Source organism: Rattus rattus, chromosome 3 (genome assembly GCF_011064425.1).
Source record: "Rattus rattus isolate New Zealand chromosome 3, Rrattus_CSIRO_v1, whole genome shotgun sequence".
Lineage (NCBI taxonomy): Eukaryota > Metazoa > Chordata > Mammalia > Rodentia > Muridae > Rattus > Rattus rattus.
In genome coordinates this window covers 61,966,799-61,988,661 of record NC_046156.1, presented here as the reverse complement: position 1 = coordinate 61,988,661, position 21,863 = coordinate 61,966,799, and the positions used below count along the sequence as shown (strand labels likewise).

General features: G+C 46.8%; 1 protein-coding gene across 3 annotated transcripts in view; it reads right to left on the bottom strand.

The window, feature by feature from the left end:
- Prune1 (prune exopolyphosphatase 1) overlaps nt 1–21,863 on the bottom strand; it is a 28,665-nt gene that overhangs the window by 4,970 nt on the left and 1,832 nt on the right. For 2 of the 3 annotated variants that reach the window (XM_032897751.1, XM_032897752.1), the window contains exons 2-6: nt 10,064–10,156; nt 7,174–7,376; nt 5,343–5,527; nt 3,285–3,443; nt 899–993 (exon numbers count right to left, since the gene is read on the bottom strand). In XM_032897751.1, the coding sequence (XP_032753642.1) occupies nt 899–993; nt 3,285–3,443; nt 5,343–5,527; nt 7,174–7,376; nt 10,064–10,156 (735 nt within the window). Of the gene's footprint in view, nt 1–898; nt 994–3,284; nt 3,444–5,342; nt 5,528–7,173; nt 7,377–10,063; nt 10,157–21,863 lie in introns of those variants that run through there. The other variant, XM_032897753.1, reaches the window with a different exon arrangement.

The following is a 21,863-nucleotide window of genomic DNA, read 5'->3' as shown; positions in this document are numbered from 1 at the left end:
AATGTGGCTCCACTCCATTGCGCCTCCGGAATAACACATTCCTAGGTACTCACAGGGACAAAGTCACAAAAGTAAATAAAAATCTAAAACACACAGAACTCAAGGTAAGGTCTTACAGGAAGAACTGTAAGACAATATATTCCTAAGTGATATTAACTCCCTGAGCCTAAGTCTCTTCAATAAGAAGACGGCATGTACTTTTTAGTTGGTCTTTGCTACTTTGTAGGTTCTTTTTCCTATCCTCCTCTCCCCCCAATTTTACCCCATATCAATAGATAGGCGAGAAAGAAGGATGGGAGGAGGGAAGGAGAGAGAGAGATTTCTGAATCTAATTTCTTTCTTCTTTGAGCACTAACAAACCACAAGCCAATTCCCTTGTGCCATGAACAACCACTAATCACCTCTCAGGGCCCTAGCGTTTGTGTACCCTCTGAAATGCAAATGTCACACATTAGCAGAAACTGTCTGCAGCTGGCAAACCCATGCCTCTACTAGAGCATGAGGCAGAATCATAGTCAGCCGCTTCAGACGGCCTAAAGCAGCCGTGCATCCTCACACCTGAGATTAAAAGGAAAACAAATTCTCACTATAGAGCCAACTTTCCTGCCCTGTCCAAACAAACAAACAAACAAACAAACAAGAAGAAACAAAAACAAACCCAAAACGTTACACAAAATCCCTGACTGCTCTACAGAGAAAGATTTGTAGGAGTGCGAGACTGACATGGCACAGAGAGTGACACTCAGCCTGTTACAGCAGCACAGGGAGGAATGAAGGACTGGAGAGGATCCAGAGGGGATGGGGACAAGTGGAGAGGTATGAAGGGGCTCTAGAGCGAGCTAGGAACTGAGGGCAGGGCCAGTGAATGAAGTGTCCCCTTTCACTGGCTAGCTCTTACCTCCAAATCCATGTAGACTGCACTGACTGCCACCTTGGTACCTTGTCTGTAGATGGTCTTCTGGTCCTTTCTGAGCATCTGCTCAGTGGTCAATCCTAGGAAACAGAAGTCACACAGGAGACTTGGCCTAACACCGCAAAGGTAAAGACAAGGAAAATGGGACAGTAGTTTCTCCTCAGGGCAACAACAGTAGCAATAACTGAAGATGTAATTATATAAAGGTTTACTTAAATAATCAGGTCACAGGCAGCAGTTACAAGCATTGACTATTCTTCAGAGGACCTGGGTTCAATTCCCCACACCCACATGATGGCTTATAACTGTCTGTAACTGTAGTTCCAGGAGAATCTGTCACCCTCTTCTGTTGGCACCAGACATGCACACAGTGCACAGACATACATGCAGGTAAAACACCCATGCACATACAAAATAAATAAATAAAACTTTAAAACGATAACAATCAGGTCACAAGAGTTAAATGGCTGTGGTCAAAGTAAGGGTCTTTGCTGAAGGGTAAAGAGGAACCTTCACTGAGTGTGGTGACAGTGCACACCCTTGAGCCCAGCGCTGTGGAGGAAGAGGCCGGTGGAGCTCAAGAGTCTGAATCAGCCAGGTCTCCATCATGGGTTCCAGGCTAGCCAGGGCTGCATAGTGAGACCATCTCATTAGCAAACACCTGCCCCACAAAACTAACAAACAAAAAACCAGAGCCCAGGGGCTGGGGATTTAGCTCAGTGGTAGAGCGCTTACCTAGGAAGCGCAAGGCCCTGGGTTCGGTCCCCAGCTCCGGAAAAAAAACAAAAAAAAACAAACCAGAGCCCGAACACAGAGGCCTTTCTGCCCCTCTATCCTCTCCTCCCGCCATTCATTCATTATTTTTGCTGTGAGTCACACCCAGGGCCTTGCCCATGCGGACAAGTATCTGCTCCCGAGCTATGTCCTCAGCCCTGAGGGTTTCCTTTCTGTGTTCACTCGAAAGGTCCATGGACACTCATGTTTCCCTCTGCTGCTTTTTTTATGTCAATAGGTGGATTATGGAAGTTTTTGCTTCTGTCTGTCTTCTGAACACAAACTAAAATAGCGTCTTCTTCCTTTCCATAATTACATGGCTCTCACAGCTCTTGTTCTGATGACTTACCAGCCTCCCCTCCCTACACCAGTATACTTCATGTATGGCCTACATTCTCTGATTAGACAGGGACTCTAAGGTTTTTTGGTTTTTTGTGAGTTTGACACAATGTAGTGATCATCTTCACCCTCCCCGGTATTCTCAGACCCGGCCGCCATCCCCGACCACTGAGCTCTGGCTTTGTTCTCTCTCCATTTCAAACCCACCGAGTCCGATGTGTGCCGCACAGTCATGCATGTTTAAACGCCTTCTATTTCATTTTGTTTTTCTGGGACAGGGCTTCTCTGTGTAGCTTTTACCTTTGGAGGCAGTGTCTTATTGTGTGCCCGAGCTGTCCTTCAACTCACCATGCAGCCCATGCTGCTTTGAACTTTCTGCCTTCTGCCTGGCTTCACCAGTGCTGAGATTAAAGGATGGGCTACCCTCCCAGCCCTCCTCATCCTCTGTAGTGAGAATTCTGCAATTTTGGTTTCTTTAAAAACACAGAAACGGAGGCTGGAGAGATGGCTCAGAGGTTAAGAGCACTGACTGCTCTTCCAGAGGTCCTGAGTTCAATGCCCAGCAACTACATGGTGGCTCACAACCATCTATAATGAGATCTGGTGATATCTTCTGGCCTGCAGGCATATATGCAGGCAGAATGCTATATAGATAATAAATCTTTAAAAACACACACACAGAAATATTATGAATGTGCTTTCATTTTAATCCCGGGTATGAGGATGTGGGGCTGTTTCAGACTGTTTGAAGTGGCTGACTATGATTTGCATCACACTCTGGCAGAGACGTGGTTTTGCTAGCTGTAGACAGAGGGTGCATAAATGCTAGGCCCGGAGAGGTAGGGTGGGTGGTTGTTAGTAATTTAGGGAGGTTGGTTTGGACTATTAGTAGTTGTGCTCAAAGAAACAGAAAGAAAAAAATTAGATACAAAGATATCTGTCAGTCAGTCTGTCTGTCTGTCTCTCGTCCCTCCCCATCCTTCTTTCTCTCCTATCTAGTGATGGGTTGAAAATAGGGGGATAAAGAGTAGGAAAAAGAAGTACCCACAAAGCAGCAAAAGCAGCTGCAGTCCTCTTGCGGACTCAGGATGAAATGATGTAGCATGACTCACGGGTTCATGAGCAGACATGCATGTTACTCGTTTCCTCTGACATGAAGAGTAAACCATTGCTGTGCTCTGAAATCGTCCTGATGGCTCCCAGATACGAAATCAAAGCTTGCCCATGACTCTCTCATGGAAAATCTGACACATCATACCTGAGACATCAAACTTGGCCTTCTGCAGAGAATCAAAGATGTCCTTTCTTTTGGGCAGATCTGGGAAAAGGGCCTCCAGTTTTTCCACATATTCGTTGTCCTTTAGGGTTGCCTTTCCAATTTTGGCATCCATGTTGACACAGTCCAGGATGATGGTTCCTATGACAGGAGAAGGCAGAACTGCAGTCCTGTGTGTGAGTGAACCCTTCGCTCACAACCTTCGGCACACACATAACTCCAAACACAATGAACGCGATCTGGAGGACACTTCCCAGGCAACCCCACCAAAGACGAGCCAATGCGCCTGGACTGACCATGTCCGAAGAGAAACCTCCCAACATAAATGCAGGGAGGGACATGACAGGCGGACAAGAAGCCTGAGTGTGGAGCTGTACGGACGGCTCAGCAGTTACGAGCACCGGGTGCTCTTCCACAGGGCCCAGGCTTGAGAACCAATGTGGCAGTTTATAATTGATACTCCAGCCTAAGGAGCTCTGCAGGCTTTCCCTTCTGGCTTCCTCGGGTACCCAGGATGCACACTGTGCACAGAGATACACACAGACAAAAAGCCCATACACATAAAAATAAAGAAAAAAATTTTAAAAAGGAGCCTGGGTATCCTGGGCCTTGTAGATTTCATAGCCTCAGAAGGAATCCATCTCTTCAGAAAGCCAAATTCCATCACACAATCTTTTTTTTTTTTTAAATCTTTTTACAATTTTATTTATTCTTTGAAAATTTCATATTCTTTCCACTCCCCCAGCTCCACCTCCATTGCCCACCTACCCAGCTGCATGTTCTTTCTCTTAAAAAAGGGGGTTGGAGCCTGGCGGGGGTGGCACGTAACTTTAATCCTAGCACTCAGGAGGCAGAGGCAGGCAGATCTCAGAGTTCAAGGCCAGCCTATGTTCCACAGAGTGAGTTCCAGGATGGCCAGGACTAGACAGAGAAACCATGTCTGGAAAAACGTAAAAGGGGGCTGGGGAGGCAGCAAGGAGAGGTAGGAAAGTCAAGCAGTAGTGGTGCTTGCCTTTAATCCCAGCACTAGGGAAGCGGAGACAGGTGGATTTCTGTGAGTTCGAGGCCAGCCTGATTTACATAGTGAGTTCTATCACAATCAGGGAGACCCTATCTCAAAAAGAAAAAAAAGGGGGTGGGGGTGGAATGGGGTGGGTAGGGGGTGGAGAGATGGCTCAGAAGAGCACTGGTTTCTCTTCCAGAGGACCCAAGTTCAATTCCCAGCACCCAAATAGCAGTTGAAACCATTTGTAACTCTGATACCCTCTTCTGACATCTGAGCACATCATGTAGTGCTTAGACATACATGCAGCAAAACACACATCCATGTAATTTTTTTTTAAAGGCAAACCCAAAAAATAAACAAACAAACCCTCGTGGAATATGATTTTTACTGGCCAACTACTCCTGAGCACAGGGCCTGCCCGGGGGTGTGACTGACACACCTACTGTCACTCCACTGATGAAAATTGACTCCCCTCTCTCAGCAGCTGCCAATTCAAAAGGCTCGCTGACTACGGATGAAGCTTTGTGCTTCTCTTCTGTCTGGATTTTATCTTCCATCACAGCATCTTAATATTGGAAGAGCGTGCCTACTCTAATCTAAATGAGATCGGCACATGCACACCCCGTGGAAAAATGTAAGAGGGAAGGTTAAGAGGCCTGCTGAGATATAACAATGATTCCTGTGGAGTTGCCGTCAGAGAAGCCTGTTTCCTTGGTGAGTCCTCCTTCCATTAAACATTGCTGCAAATGGGAACCACCTCTGCATTCTCTCCCACAAAGTCCCAGGCGGTGGAACCATGACCAGCTGCTGCAAGAACCCTGGCCCTCTGGGGTGAGCGAACGGCGTCAAGAACACATTGTTACCAGCAAGGCTGGAGGGCTCTGGACTTACACACGCGCGTACACACACACACACGCACGCACACACACACACACACACACACACACACACACACACACACACACACACACACACGCACGCACACACACACACACACACATTCTCTCTCTCTCAACCCAAACCTGATCCCTTACCATGCAGAAGGGCTGCAGTTTGTCTGTCCAAGGTCTCTGGTGCCCCCTGCAGGATTCTCTCAGCCACCAGGGTGGCACAGGACCCCACCAGCTCAACTGAAACGTGACAGGGAGGACAGTATTTCTGCTCGATTGGTCGGTGGTCCAGCACCTCGGCTACTGCCTCCTCCAGGGCTGCGTCGCTCCTGGGGAGAGTGGTGGTTAGCAGAAAACAAAGAAAGAGAAGCAGGTAAGAGCTCTCCAGCTGCCCAAAGGGACCTCCAACTCCTCACCGTGAGGAAAAGTGTGCGCGTCCTGTGCGGATACACAGAAGTCACTTTAGCCCGCCTTACCCCTCTCCACTCTCTACTGTGGAATCGGAAGCAGCATTAAACTGCACGTGAGTGAACTCTGTGAAGTTTCTGCTATATATATCTACGCGGCAATTGTCCTTTAGGGCTGCCTTTCCAACTGAATTCTATACTTGACCTTGCTCTCCTGACGGTGAAACACCTCAGAAGCCATGGCAGGACTTGTATCTGTGTCTTCCTTTCTAGCCCTGTGCTACTGCCTTCTAGGCCCATCAGTGTCCCCTACCTGGACTGTTTCAACTAAGGGCTCACCGTCTATGCTGTCCTTCAAAGCTTCCTTAATGATCACTTGAAAAACAAAACAAAATGAAAAAAAAAAAAAAAAAGCAACCTTTATTCCGCCAGGACCTGGGATAAATGTAATTAACAAGTTTCCTACCTAAAACCAAAGTCCGTCTCCTTAGAAGGACCTGCAAGGACTCCATGACGTGCTCCCTGCCTGCCTCAGTCTCATCAATTCATGTCTTACCTTCCCACATAGTTCATGCCCAGCTGTGCAAAACAAATCCCAGTTCCCTACTCAGTGTGCAATTTCACGCCTGCCTGGCTTCTCCTCTTAATTCCTCTCTCTGCCTGAAAACTCCTTCCCACCTCTGCAGGGACAAACACAAAGCTCAAGGGTCAGCTCCTCTGTAGAGTCCTCTTGCCCTCAGTTTCCCTCCAGCACAATGAGTCAGGTCCGTGTATGGTCCACCGAGCCCTGCCGTCCTCTAGCGACAGTCAGGGTGTGCCTCCAGCCTCCACAATGGTCTCTTTACTTACTTCCCTCTTCCTGACTGAAAGGTACATGAAACCGTCACCTTCCTCCACGTCAGGAAAAGGTTTTACTCAGTGAATTCATGGACGCATGAGGGCCATCAGCCAACTATCATTTCTTGGTATAACCACAGTGTGCTCAAGGGAAAATATACATTTTTAAGAATAGCAGGTGGCAGTCAGACTTAGGCAAGAATCATACTCGTGCTGCTTCCTGGCAGCCTTTTCCAGTCCTAAATTAGAAGTAGAATAATTATAAGTGTATATACTTGTTGAGCAGACAAGTATTTATAGAGTCTACTAGAACATATTATTCCTGTATTTCAAAACAGCAAAAAGTTCTGACCCTGAAGGTAGATTTAAGTTATTTGGAATGATTACTTGGTTGGAACTCACCAAATATTTGTTTCTTTATATCATAAACATCACATAACTAGAGAAGCGACACTATTTTCAATAGTTTTTAATATTGGATATGACCTATCAATTATAGTTAGCCTCTGAGGCAGGTGGATTGCTGACTTCAAGGCCAGACTGGAATACACAGTGAGTTCCAGGCCAGCCAAGGCTGCATAGTGAGGCCCTTTCTCACATGAAAAGCAAACAAAACAAAAAACCCAGCAGAGTAACAACACCAATGAGCCGTTGGACTCCACAGGGGCTCTCTCTCCTGTCTCCCCGCAGGCCGGATGTCCACCTTAGTGACTTGGTGCCCGTCTACTCACTTGGGTAACATATGGTGGTCAACAAGGATGAGGGTGAGCTGGCCAGCCTGGTGCAGGGCAAGGAGGTCAATCTCATCCCGGAAGATCAGTGCTGACTCTGCGATCTTAACCTCCTGGAGGAAGAAGACATTGTCCCCTCGGAGAGGAAGCTCAGAGCGCTCTATATTTAAAACTGGTATAAAGATGTCCTCTGCTTCAGATGTCTAGTTAGGGAATTGAGAAGAAGACATAGTACGGTTTAGGACCTGCAAGAGAAAGTAACCCAGCCCTAGCTCTGACCTGAGGTTGGGTTCTGAGCTCTCTCTCTAATACACATATGTAAAACCAAAGGCCAAAGGATCTCAGGTGCCACCTCTCAGGGCCACAGTTAGCGAACCTGTACAAATAAGGGACGGCTTCTTTAAACTGGAGAATCCAACTGAGCGCCTTGACCATGGAAGCACACATTCTGTGACTGAACTGCACCCTAATGTTCTGAGAGAATGGTCCTTGCCCTCCATCTTAGCAATGACACGGAAACCAAAAAGCTACTTTATGGAAAAGACCTAGGTATAGCCTTCAAGCTACAGGAAATAGAAAATCGGTCCTTAGGAGTTGAGCCAGGCAGGGGTTGGAGAGATGGCTCAGAGGTTAAGTGCACTGGCTGCTCTTCCAGAGGACCCAGGTTCCATTCCCAGCAACCACATGGCAGCTCACAACCATTTATAACTCTGGTCCCAGGGAATCCGATGCCCTCTCTTCTGGGCTCTACAGGCACTGGCACACAGTGGTGCTTAGACATATATACGGGCAAAACACCAATACACATAAAATAAGAATAAAGATGGTGCTGGGCGTGGTGGCACCAGCCTTTAATCCTAGCACTCTGGAGGCAGGGGTAGGTGGATCTCTGTGCGTTCTAAGTCATCCTAATGTACAAAGAGATTCCAAGACAGCCAGGGATGTTATACAGAGAAACCCTGTCTCGAAAAAACAATCAACCAACCAACCAAAAACCCTTTCTAATTGACTTGGGCTGGCAAGGATATAGCTTAGTTGGTATAACACTTATCTGGTATGCGAGAGGCCTAGGAATTCCCAGCACTGCATAAACCACAAGATGGCTTTTGCCTATAAGTCCAGCACACCGGACGCAGAAGCAGAATTAAAAATTCAGTGCTGTCTGCTGTCAGCTACCCATTGAGTTCAGTGTCAAAATAAAAGCCTGTTTCAAGGGCTGGAGAGATGGTTCGGTGGTTAGGAGCACTGACTGCTCTTCCAAAGGTCCTGAGTTCAAATCCCAGCAACCACATGGTGGCTCACAACCATCTGTAATGAGATCTGATGTTCTCTTTGGGTGTATCTGAAGACAGCTACAGTGTAGCAACATGAAATAAATAAATCTTTATAAAAAAAAAAAAAGCCTGTTTCAAAAAAAAAAAAAAAAAAAGCTAATCTGAGAAAGATAAATTCTAGATCACTGGAACCTCCATAACCTCCTTATCCATAAGGAACCTCGATAATAAGCTATTTAAATATAACTTTACGGTTCCACAAATTCCATGTGGTAGTTTAAAGGACCCCAATAGGCCCACATGTGTGAATGCTTAGTTATCAAGGGAGTGGCACTATTTGAGAGGGATTGGAGGTGTGGTCTTGTTGGAGGAAGCATGAGGGAGAACTAGAAGTGGGCTTTGTGGTTTCAAGAGCCCAAGGCAGGCCCAGTGGCTCTCTTCCTGCTGCCTGGGGATCCAGATGTAGAACTCTCAGCTACTTCCCCAATACCGTGCCTGCCTGCATGCTGACATGCTCACTGCCATGATGATAACAGACTGAACCTCTGAACCTGTAAGCCAGCCACAATTAAATGCTTTTCTTTTTGTTTATGTTTTGTGTTTTAAGATAGGGTTTCTTCTGTGTAGCCCTGGCTGTCCTGGAACTTGTTTTGTAGACCAGGCTGGCCTTGAACTCAGAGATCCACCTGTCTCTTCTGAGTGCTGGGATTAAGGTGTGTGTCACCTTGCCCAACAAATGCTTTCTTTTTAAAGAGTTGTCTTGGTCATGGTGTCTTTTCACAGTAATAGAAAGACATTCCTCAAACCAGATTTCTATGTCCCAGAGGGTAACACAGTACTCGACAAGGTTTAAGTATCTTTATCCTATGTGCGGTACACAGGTACACGTGTACCTGCATAAGCATGTGTAGAGCTCAGAGGACAACCTCAGGTGTCATTTCTAAAGCACCAGCATCCTGCTCCCTATTTGCCTGAAACAGGTAGGCTAGACTGGATGACCACTGAGACCCCAGACCTGCCTGTCTGCCTCCCTAGTGCTGGGATGAGAAGGCAGTGCCACCATGCCTGACTTCGTTTATGTCGTTCTGTGGGTCAAACTCTGGTCTTCATGTTTGCACACCAAGGCCTTTATTGACTGAGCTATCCCATCTACTCTCCAACTTTATTTTTTACTGAATTATTCACCTTATTTTATATCGAATATTTGGCCTGTGTGTCATATGTGTATCATAGGTGTGCTGGTGCCTGTGGAAGTCAAAAGAAGGCGTTTTGATCCCCTGGAACTGAAATGGTTAACTACTGGGGAATAATTGAACCCTGGTCCTCTGAGCCATCTCTCCAGTCTCCCCACTCCCCATTTGTTAATGAAACAGAATGGCCCTTATCCTCTTGCCTCCCACTTCCAACAATGATCTATCTGACTGTCTATATTTCTGTCTGTCTGTCTGTCAATGAAGCCGAGTGGCCTTTGTCCCACTTCCAAGGGCTTATAGATATGAGCCATCATCCACCTGAGACTTCACTTCAGTTTAGATAAGACTAAATATTGGTAAGGGGCAAAGCTGGACCTTGAATCCAAATCTCTCCTCTCTAAAGGACTCTTTCTTGACTCTCACCTTTGTTAGGTAGAAGGCCAGGGCAAGGGCAGACACCATGGAGTCCAAGTCGCAGGCTTCATTCCCCAGCACAACATGTAGAGGCCTGGACTCCTGAGGGGAGGAGAAATAAGAAGCCATCTCTGTGTGTTTCCATTCCCTCACTCAAGTGGAGCATCAGGAACTTCTTCTTATAGCCTTCAGAGGGTATGGGACCATGACAGCGATCAGCAGAGGGGGCCCGAGCTTGGCAGTTATATACGTCAGCTGGCACAGAGATGCTTTCCCTGCGCTAACCTGAGTCCTCGCATGCTAACCCTCAGAAGCGCGCTGTGCCACCATCAATTGCCCATGCTTCTTCAGGCGCCCACTGTAGGCAGCGTCAGAGTGCTCTGGAGACGGACAGCTAAGCCCGCCCTCAAAGGTTCCAGGCCTAGGTTGCCACTCATCACCCCCATTTTCAAACTAGAATAATTTTTACATTCCTAAGCTATAAAAATAAGCACAGAGGCTTTGCAAATAAAGGTAAAAACTAAAATCTGCCGCCAGCAGGAAGGTTCAGTGGATAAGGGCGCCTGCCATCAACCAGGCTTGATGACCTCAGTTTGACCCCTGCAATCCCCAAGCTGGGAAAGTTGTTCTCCAGGCGATACACCATGGGGTCCAGGGGCCTGAACTGACAGGCTCCTTCACCCGCACTCATTGCTTTGTATGCTACACTAAGAAAAGAAGCATAACCCACAGCAAAAGGCTTGCTGCCGCTGAAACTCTTCTGGATTTTTGGTTTGGCTTGATTTAGAGAAGTCCTCACTCTGTAGCCCTGACTGGCCTTGGATCCATCTGCCTCAGACTCTCAGCTGCTGGGATTACAGGCATGAGCTGACCTGGCTTGTACACTTATTTCAATGAATTTGTGTGTGCAGCAAGCATGTGCTGTGTGGGCCAGGCACAGTGTCAACATCAGATGTTGGACCTCTCCTTCCTTCTTTTTGGGGGAGCATCTCTTGGTCACTACTGCATGCACACAAATTTCCAGGGATTGCTTTGCTATAGATGCACTAAGATTACAGACGCATGGTGTAGCAGCTGGCTTTACATGGGTTTTGGGGATTTGAACTTCTGTCCTCACACTTTCATGGTAAGAACTTTATTCATTTAGCCATTGTGCTAGCTAGTTTTATGTCAGTTTGACACAAGTTACTGGAGAGGAAGAGCCTCAATTAAGAAAATGCTTGCATAGGACTGGGCTGCACACAGGCAAGTCTGTAGGAGATTTTCTCAATTGGTGGTTGATTTGGGAGGGTCCAGCACATTGGCAGACTTGTGGTCCTGGGTTCTATAAGAAAGCAGACTGAGCCAGTAAGCAGCACCCCTCCATGGCCTCTGTATCAGCCCCTGCCTCCAAATTTCTACCTGTTTGAGTCCCTGTTCTGACTTCCATCAAGAACAGTGATGAGGCAGCAGAAGCCAAATAAACCCTTCCCTCCCCAGGCTGCTTTGGTCCGTGTTTCCTCACAGCAATAGAAACCCTAAGAGCTATCTCCTCGGCCAGGAATCTTTGTGCTTTGTTTCGTTCTGAGATGAGATCTTGCCATGAACTCAGAGAGATCGACCTGCTTCTATCCCCTTCCCCCAGTGCTGGAATTAAAGCCACTACAGCTGGCACAGAGCTTTTAAAAGTCCAGCTGCTGACACTGCAGAACTGATACCATTTCCCTTGATCCCGTTCATCCCCCGAGCTCCTAGGAATCCCAAACACATTTAGACTAAGGTCTCCAAGAGCAGACAGGCTCTGTCCTTTTTACTTAAACATTTGAGGGTCCAGACTTTTACACCCACTAACTGACCGATCCTTCAGTCTCGGTGACAGCTGGATGAGACGGGCACATACTTCGAGAATTACCATGCTGGATGTAAGGTCACATACTTTAATCTCAGCACTTGGGAGTTGGAGGCAGGAGAATCAGGAATTCTAGTTTGCCTCAGCTCAATACTAAGTTCCAGGCCAGCCTAGACTATCTGAGTCTGAACAAAGAGAAACGTCGTTACAATCATGATTTTAAAGTACTGGGGAATGCACCTGAGGAACTGCATGCACCAGACAAGCACTCTACCCCTGAGGGGCATGCCCCACTCACCCTTGAGGTAGGGTTTGCTAAATAATGCAAACAGTCCTTACCTCTGTGATCTTCCTATTTCAACCTTGCTAGCACTATGGCTACGGTCATGTGCCACCATGTCTGATTTTTGTGTTGCTGGTCAGTGAACCCTGACTTGTGCATGCTAGGCAAGCACTCGATCAAGTGAGCTACACCCCCAGTCCTTAAGCTAGCTTATTTAAAAACAAAAACTGGGGGGCTAGGCATGCTGACACATGCCCTTCATCCCAGCGCTTGGGAGACCTGCCAGTTTGGGGGCAGCCTGATGTACATTTCAAGTTCCAGGTCAGCCAAGGCTCAGAGCAAAACCCTATCTCAAAAAACTGTAACGCTGCCACCCCCACCCCCACCTATTGTGTGTGTGCATGGAGATCAGAGGATGACCTGAGGGGGTAGGTTCTCTCCTTCCACCATGTGGATTCCAGGTATCAAATTCAGGTCATCCGGCTTGAATGAGACAAAACAAGGCGTAGAGATCAGTGCAAGGTTCCTTTGCTCCAACACTGTTATTCTGAGCTGGCTAGCTTGTGATATAGGGGCTGTCCAGCAAGTTACAGAACATTTTGACAGGATCTCTGCCTCTGCCTAGTAGATGCAGATAGCACTGCAGTCGTATCAATCAAAACCCGTCTCCACACTTGATAAAGCGCCCCAATGACGACTACCGGGTTACACGAAGGAGGCAGCAAGGTGGAGCCACTGTGGCTCCTTGTCAGGGAAATCTGCTAGGCACAGAGGTTAGTAAACTAGGAAAGGGGTCAGAAGACTAAGATATAGCAGGGGCCATGCATTATCAAGTAATGCAACATTAGCAAATAATTCAGGGGAAACCTACGGGAACTGTCCTTATTTATGTGACCTTCCTTCTTCTACCAGAACAGTGTAGACATCTAAGGGTATTCTCTGACATAGGCAGCTTTGTCCTTTAAGATTTATTTCTTTATATGTATGGGTGTTTTGTCTGATTATGTATGTGCACCATGTGCCTGCCTGGTGCCTGCAGAGGTTGTAAGGCGGCATTAGAACCTCGGCAACTGCAGTGACAGATGATGTGAACAGCCAGGAGGGAGAGCACTGCAAGCCAAACTAAGGTCCTCCACAAGAGCAGCCAGTGTTCCCAATCGTGAGCCATCTCTCCAGCCCTTCATCTGCAGCTACTGAACAGGCTGCTGCTTTTGTTCCAGTGCCAGAAACTGAACCCATGCATGCCAGGCAAGTGCTCTACACTGAGCTATAAGCTCTATTCCCACGACGGGCTTCTTTTTCCAATCATTCTCTTTCCCATTTCTTATTCGTAAAAGAGTAAAGATTGTTTGTCAGGCCTCAGGGGCAGAGGATCCCTAAAGGAAGTTTGCTCTCAAGATCTGCCCATGCCGTTTCTCTAGGCCCATTTCAAGAGTACGGAACCCTTGAGCCAGAGAATTGGCTTAGCAAGTGATGGCGCCTGCTACCAAGCCTAAAGACCTGAATTCAATCCCCAGGCCTCATATTCGGGAAGGACAATCAATTCTGATTCCCACAACTTATCCTCTGACCTCAACATGTGTGCCACGACACAGACACAACATAACTGATTACTTTCTGAAGAGCACGGACCCCTTGTCTGGGGTGGTGGTGGTTCATGCCTGGAATCCCAGCACTAAGAAGCTTGAAGATGGAGAATCCCAAGGCTGAAGCCAGTCTGCATTACAGAGTTATAGGCCCACCTGCACTGCAGAGCAAAACCCCGCTCCAGAAAGACGAAGTATGAGGTGACATAGTGGTGCAGGCCTGTAACCTCACTCCCCTCAGCGGGGAGAGGCAGAAGGACCAGACATCTCCATTGCACTGTATGTTTGAAGCCAGCGTGTGCTATGTAAGGCTCTTGCCTCAGAAGCCAAAGAAGCAATTAAGCAATACCACACATCAGGACTAGAGACATGGCCTAGGTAACAGAGTGCTTGCCTTCCACACAAGAAGTCCTGGTCCGCTAACACGACACTGTGAGCCGGGGCAGCCACACATGCCACCCAGACATGAGTGTGGAAGAGGGTCAGTTCAGCTACAAAGCAATTTCAAGGTCAGCCTAGGCTACATGAGACCCTGTGTCAAATACATTAATCAAATTAAAGGAGCCAGGTGGTGATGGAGGCAGACACCTTTATTCCTAGCACTCAGGAGGCAGAGCCAGGATGATTTCTGTGAGTTCAAAGCCAGTCTGATCTACAAAATAAGTTCTAGGATAGCCAGGGCTACAGAGAAACCCCCGTCTCAAAAACAAACAAACAAACAAACAGAAAACAGCTGGGTGTAGCAGCACATGGCTTCGATCCCAGCACTTGGGAGGTAGAGGCTGGAAGACTTCTGAGTTCAGGGACAGACTGGTCCACAGGTGAGACCCTGTCCCCAAGGGGAAAAACAAATCAACAAAACCCCAGGTGTGTGAAATGAAAATGTCTGAATGACAGACAGGCCAACTAACCTGATCCAAGGGTTGTGCACTGTGTCTGTGTACAGTGTGGACCCAGGGATCAAAGGGCTCCACAGGAGGGCTCATCGCTTTAACACTTTTAAAAGTCATTTTTGGGGGTTGGGGATTGAGCTCAGTGGTAGCGCGATTGCCTAGGAAGCGCAAGGCCCTGGGTTCGGTCCCCAGCTCCGAAAAAAAAAAGAACAAAAAAAAAAACAAAAAAAAAAAAAGTCATTTTTGGAGATTCTGGTTTTGCTTTCTTGTATGTCTGTGCACCCCTTGTGTGCGTCGTGTGAGATCAGAGAGGGTTGTACGTCTTGGAACTGGAGTTGCATACTGTTGTTAGCCACTACTGAGTGCTTGGGTGCTGGGAACTGAGCCAGGGACCTCTGGAAGAGGAGCTGGTACTCTTAACCACTGAGCCATCTCTCCAGCCTCAATTTCTTTTCCTTTTTTTTTTTTTTTTTTTTTTTTTTTTTTTTTTTTATTTTGGTAATGTTTTGTTGTTTTGGTTTTTTTTTTTAAAGATGGGAGTCTTGCTTCAAAAGCAGAATCATCCTGCCTTAGCCTGCCTAATGCTGGAATTGCACAGGTAGACAACCACGCCTGGCAACAGAAACTCTTTGAATGTCTGTGAGCACACTGTAGCTGTCCTCAGACACCAGAGGAGGGCATCGGATCCCATTGCAGATGGTTGTGAGCCACCATGTGGTTGCTGGGATTTGAACCCAGGACCTCTGGGAAAGCAGTCAGTGCTCTTTTTTTTTTTTTTTTTTTTTTTCTATTTTTCGGAGCTGGGGACCGAACCCAGGGCCTTGCGTTTGCTAGGCAAGCGCTCTACCACTGAGCTAAATCCCCAACCGCAGTCAGTGCTCTTAACCACCGAGCTCTCTCCAGTTCAGTCTCTTGCAATAAGAGGATTCTATACACAAGACCCCAGTCACATGACATAATATCTCCTTTGACTCCTCCTGAGACTAGGGAAGGTCCCTGTCTCCCGGACACCAAGGACTGTCCAAGATGGTTGTGGACCAAAGTGACAGGAAAACCGGAGAGAAGTGGCTCAGAGATAACTGGCTCCCTGAAGCAGGAAGGGTGTAAACACTGAGGGCCACGTGTTCCAGCTGAAGGGACGGGGAAGAGGACCAGAGAAAGGCTGAGCGAGGAGTGCGAGGACGGTCTCAGAGAGCCTTTCCACATCCCTGTAACAGTGCAGCTGGATCATGGCCAGTCAGATCCCCGCAGTGGAGGAGAGGGACCAAAGCCACTTCACAGCGTGAAGGGAAGGGGAGAGGTCTCCATTGCAAGACAAGCATCAAGCTCTGTGCTCAGCCAAGGCCAGCAGCAGATGGCATGAACGCTTTGTCACTGGGCAGTCCTGGACCGGGGGTGACCAATGACACGCAGCCTTCTCTTCCTTCCCACCCCCACCAGCACCACCCTCCGTTGCCCAGGCGCCCCCCAAAACCATAGTGTGTGCGCCCTCTGAGGCCCTCTCTGCACTATTCGCTGCGGAACACCATCTGGACAATCACAGACTAGGACTGAGTCCAACACTGCTTCTTACTTCATATGGGGTCCTGGTTCCTATATAAAGCGAGGGCAGGGCTGGCAAGATGGCCCAGTGGGCACAGGCTGCCAGTCTTGACACCCGAGTTCAGTCCCTGAGACCAATGTGGTGGGAAGAGTTGGGAAACTTGCCAAGCTGTTCTCTGACCTTCACAGATGTGCTGCTGCACGCTCCCCGCCCCCACCCCCACAACGTGCATAAATAAATGTTAAGAATTTTTATTTAATGGGCTAGGGAGATGGCTCATGTATTGTTCTTGAAGAGGAACGTAAGTTTGGCTCTTGGGCACTACATTGGGTGGCCAGGGTATCCTGAGCCCCCTTCTTACTTCTGGGGCATCTCTATTCACATGCATATTCCCACACATAGATACACACATATACATATAATTTAAAATAAATTTTTTGAGACAGGTTTTCTGTGTAACCCTGGCTGTCCTAGAACTTGCTCTGTTGATCAGACTGACCTTGAACTCACGGAGATCCACCTCCCTCCCCCTCTGCCTCAGAGTGCTGGGACTCAGAATGCTTGTACCATAACGCCCAGATAACTTTTTTAATGAGGATCAATTGGGCATGTCAGTGCATTCCTTTAATCCCAGCCCTCGGGGAGCTGAGGTCAGTCTGGACTACACAATGAGTTCCAAGCCAACCCGGACTACTATAAGACCCTGGCCTCAAAAACCCAGAGGAGGATACACTGTAACTTGTTTCATGCCTTGCATGATTACAAGAGGCATCACCTAAGAGCCTTTTGTGTAAATGAAGCGCCCTCTCCCTCTTCTTCCTCTGCGCCTCCCTGACTAACCACACTGGTGACCAGGAGGAGATCCTCTCCCTCTCTAGCTTCCTGCAGCAGCAGCAGTTCTCAAGAGAGATGATTCCTTAAGGGGCTCCACACCCTTCCATGAATGTGTGCCCCCTAATTCATAACACAGGTCCAAACCGGAAGATCTTTTAGAGTGGAAAGAGCACTCTTCATGACTCTGCTCCAGAAAGTGGAGACTCCTGTGGGCATGGCTGCCCCCACTTAGAAGACACTGTCCTTTTCGTTTAGGAAATATATGTAACTCTCACCTCCAACCCACCGCTCTACTGGCTGAATACACAGGCCAAACAGTGTCTGTTTTCTAACCAGGGGAGGAGGTCAGGAAAAATACAGCTAAACTTAGCAGCAGGAGAAACTTGAGCTGCCAAGGGAAGAAACAGAATCTGAGAGCCACGAGAAACAAACTTTTTTTTTTTAAAGACAGGATTTAGCTATGCTGATCTGGCTGGCCTTGACCTCTCAAGAGATCTGCATGCTTCTGCCTGGGATCAAAGGTATGTGCCACCAAACCTACCTACTGTCACTGCATCCCAGGTAGCCTTGAACTCCTGTTAATTTCCTGCTTCTGCCTCCCAAGTGCTATGATTACAGCATGTACCAACATGCCTAGTTTGTTTAGAGATAGTCTATCTATGTAGCCATGGCTACCCTAGAATTTGATATGTACACCAAGCTGGCCTTTAATTCATAGAGACCCTCCAGGCTAGTACTAAAGGTGTGAGTTACCACATCCAGCCAAAAAACTTTCTAAAAGAAAGAAAGGGACAGGTTATGGCTCGTTGGGTAAAGATGTACGCTGTCCATCCTGGAGAACTGAGTTCAATCACTGGGACCCACATGGTGGAGCATTAAACTGTTCTATGATCTCCACGTGTGCACTGTGGCATATGAGTGTATGAACACACAATAAATGCACACACAATAAATGAGTGTAATATAAACACAAATCTAAAGGAGGGATGGAGTTTGGATACTCAGTGATAAAGAATTCTTGTTGTAGCTGGGCACGATGGCAAATGCTGTTAATCCCAGCACTTCAAAGGCAGAGGCAAGCAGATCTCTGTGAGTTCAAGGCCAGCTGGGTCTAGGTATATGGAGAAAGTGCAAATGCGTGTGCGAGCTTGCAGAGGACCCAGTCTGGTTTCCAATAGCTACAGAGTGGCTCACAACCATCTCATAACATTCATTTCAGAGGGCCTGACACCTTTTAACCTCTAGGGATCAGACATGCATGTGATGTCCATACATACATACAAGAAAAACACTCATACACATAAAATATAAATCTAAAATAATTGTCTTTAGAGGAGGAGGAAGACCCAGTAGTTGAAATAATATATCCTGAAGTGTCTTGTTTGTTTGTTTGATGGCCTGGATGGCAGACAGGAAGAGGGTTTAGGGGTAAAAAAAAAAAACCCACTTCCCCTTCTGAGGATGACTATGTTCGATCTCGACTCTGCCTATTGCTAATGAAAACCGTGAGGCCTCTGATTAAAGGGCAAGTTGCCATCCCCTCCTGACTAGTGTCATGCCTGAGAACTGTACCTTTGCTCCTAGCTCTGCCTGAAATGTAGCCCCACCCCAAAGGAAGAGTTTTTCCTACCCAAGTACAAGATGAGTCACTAGGAATAGGAGCTCATGTAAAAACAAAAACAAACAGGGGGGATGGGAGAGGAGGGATAACATCTGAAATGTAAATACATAAACTATCCAAGAAAAAAATGAAAAGAAAACAGGTTTTCCTTTCCCATCTTTCCCTTGTTTATTTTTGGTTTTGTTTTTGAGACAAGGTTTCACCCCTAGCTCCTTTCTGGTTTTTGTTTTTGTTTTTTCTAAGACAGGAGGTTTCTTCGTGTAGCCCTGGCTGTTCTAGAATTCGTTCTATATACCTGGTCTCAAATTTAAGATCCACCTGCCTCTGCCTAGGATGGAGAGATGAGATTAAAGGTGTGTGTCACCAGTGCCACGCACTTTCTGGTCTTTTTTTACACAGCCCAGGTCTAGGAACCTGTTCTGTAGCCCAGGCTACCCCTTAGCTTGGGATCTTTCCATCTCAACTTTAGTCACTAAGCCCAGCTATGTAGATGTCCTTTCAGTGAACACACTATTGTCATGCGGTAAAGACTACAGAAAAGTTTTCTGGTGTCACATGCTAAAAATAAGGTACTGCAGAACTGGCTACAATCCATTATCCCTGTCCTGTGTAAAAGCCAAGCATTCATGACTCCCACAGATGTCATTTAAAGGTGTGTCTGTCTGAATCTGGTTTCTCTTTATGGAGGCACACGTGAGGGTAATCTGGCTGAGACATCTGTCATCTTATTGATCACCAAGGATTCTGCTGATCCACCCTGCTAGGCCAGTGTCCAACTTTCTCCTTCACCGTCCCACGTACATTCCTCCTGAAGGAGGCACTAGTCCCGAAGAGGACAACCTTCTCTATCAAGACTGCCTTTGGTCAGGGAATACCCAGCTCTGCACTCCTCTGCTGGACGCTCCAAACAAGCTCTTGTTTGTTTGAAACAGGATCTCTCTATGTAGCCCTTGACATCCTGGAATTTGCTATGTAGACCAGGCTGCGATTCTCTATACAAGAATCACTGACAGGAGACTGGAGAGATAGCTCAGCAGTTCTTAGCACCCACATGGCTGGTTCACAACGGCTTGTAATTCCAGCTCCAGGGGACTTAATAAACCCCCTTCTGAAACACACACACGCGCACACACACACACACACACACACACTCTGGGGGAAATGGATGGAAAGGAATAAAAAAAAGTCTTTATCTTTTACACTTCATATCTGTTTTGGGCTTTAATGTTTTCCTTATATATTTCTATAATTAACGTAGAATTAAAATTACTGGCATACCCCAGCATACTGCTGCTACTGGCTTCTCAGCTAACATGCTCAACTTACTCCCTGCGTAGGGAGGCTGGGGGGTGAGAAGATTCTAGGACTCAGTCACCTTTAGGAGGAAGTTCACCAAGGTTCCAGGTTCACAAAGGAACTAGATTTTGCACCTTGGAGGAGGAGTGTGAAGAACTGGGATAGGGTAATGCTGGAAAAGTCCAATTCTTGCTAAACTTGATGTATGGTAAGTGCCCTGTCATCTGTGGGAATGGGTGTGTGTGGAGGGTAAACAAGGAACGAAGATCCCTGCTTCTCGGCGAGTTTTCAGATCCCAGAGCTTCTCACTCAACACTGCAGACAGCACTTAGAATAGCACTCTACATTAGAGGTAGGAGACACAGTAGCATTTGCTGCTCTTCCTGAGGCCAGAAATTCTGTTCCCAGGACCCAAGTCAGGTGGCTCAACTGCCTGTATATCAAAATCCAGGCATCCTCTTTTGGTTTCCTCAGATACATGCATGTGTGGACATACACATACACTCAGGCAGTCAGGCAGTCAGTCAGTCAGACAGTCAGACAGACACGGGCACCATGTGGTTTCTGGGAATTGAACTCAGGACCTCTGGTAGAGCAGACAGTTAGTTCTCTTAGTCAATGAGCCACCTCTCCAGTCCTCACATTTTTTTTTCTTTAAGACTTATTTTTGAAGGTTTTGGAAATTTTTTTTAATTTTTAAATTATTTGTTTATGTATGTGTGACTGCAGGTGCCTTCAGAGATTAGAGACCCCCACATTCCCCTGGAGCTGAAATTATAGGAGGTTGTGAGCAATCCAGTATAGGTGCTTGAAATAGAATTTGGTCCTTTGCAAGAACAGTAAGCCCTTTTAAGGGATGAGCCATCTTTTTAGCCCCTAAGTAATTGTGTGTGTGTGTGTGTGTGTGTGTGTGTGTGTGTGTGAAGATGAAAAACCCATTTTTTTAAAAAAATTTATTTATTATGTATATACCACCAATCTGCCTGCATATATGTCTGCACACCAAAAGAGGGCATCAGATCCCATTATAGATGGTTGTGAGCCACTGTGTGGTTGCTGGGAATTGAACTCAGGACCTCTGGAAGAGCAGAAAGAATGGGAGAGGCGGACAGGATGAGATGGTTCAGCAGAAACATGCATTTGTTACCTCACCCTGAATTCAAATTGAGAATATTCGTTCAGCCACACAGTTGAATCTACAGCAGACTTAGGTGACTTTCAGGGTCTGTTAAGGAACAATTTATTATGTAGAGGATTTGTTCTATTTTTGTTATTGTCTTTGAGGATGTGTGTATGTGTGTGTGTGTTTTGTTGTTATTGGTTTTTTTTTTCCAAGCTCAAACAAAATAACGGAAGTTTGATTGCTGAGAAGACGTGCTTGGTGGAAGAGAGCGTGGTGAAAGTCTCCTCTGACCTCCACATGTTCTACTGCATGGATGTGGTTCCCAACACTCCACTAAATAAATAAATAAATAAATAAATAAATAAATAAATAAATAAAAGTTCAACAATTTGTTCAGAGTCAGAGAAATGTCTCAGAGCTTAGTAATTCATACTGATCTTACAATGGACTTAGCACCCACATCTGGTGACCCACAACCACCTGCAACTCCAGTTCCAGAGAATCCAGTATCCTCTTCTGCAGTCCACGGGCACCGAGCTTAAATGTACAAATACCTACACACATAAACAACAGCAAAAAACATTTTCAAGGGCTTTTAATCCCAGCACTTGGAAGGCAGAGGCAGGTAGATCTCTGAGTTGAGACTGGTCTGATCTACATAGTTCCAAGCCAGCCATGGCTACTACATAGTGAGACCCAGTCTCATATAAATAAAGTAAAATAATAAAAAAGATAGCCAAGCTGGGCATCGCTGGAGACTCCTATAATCACAACACCTAGAAAGCAGAAACGGAAGGACTAG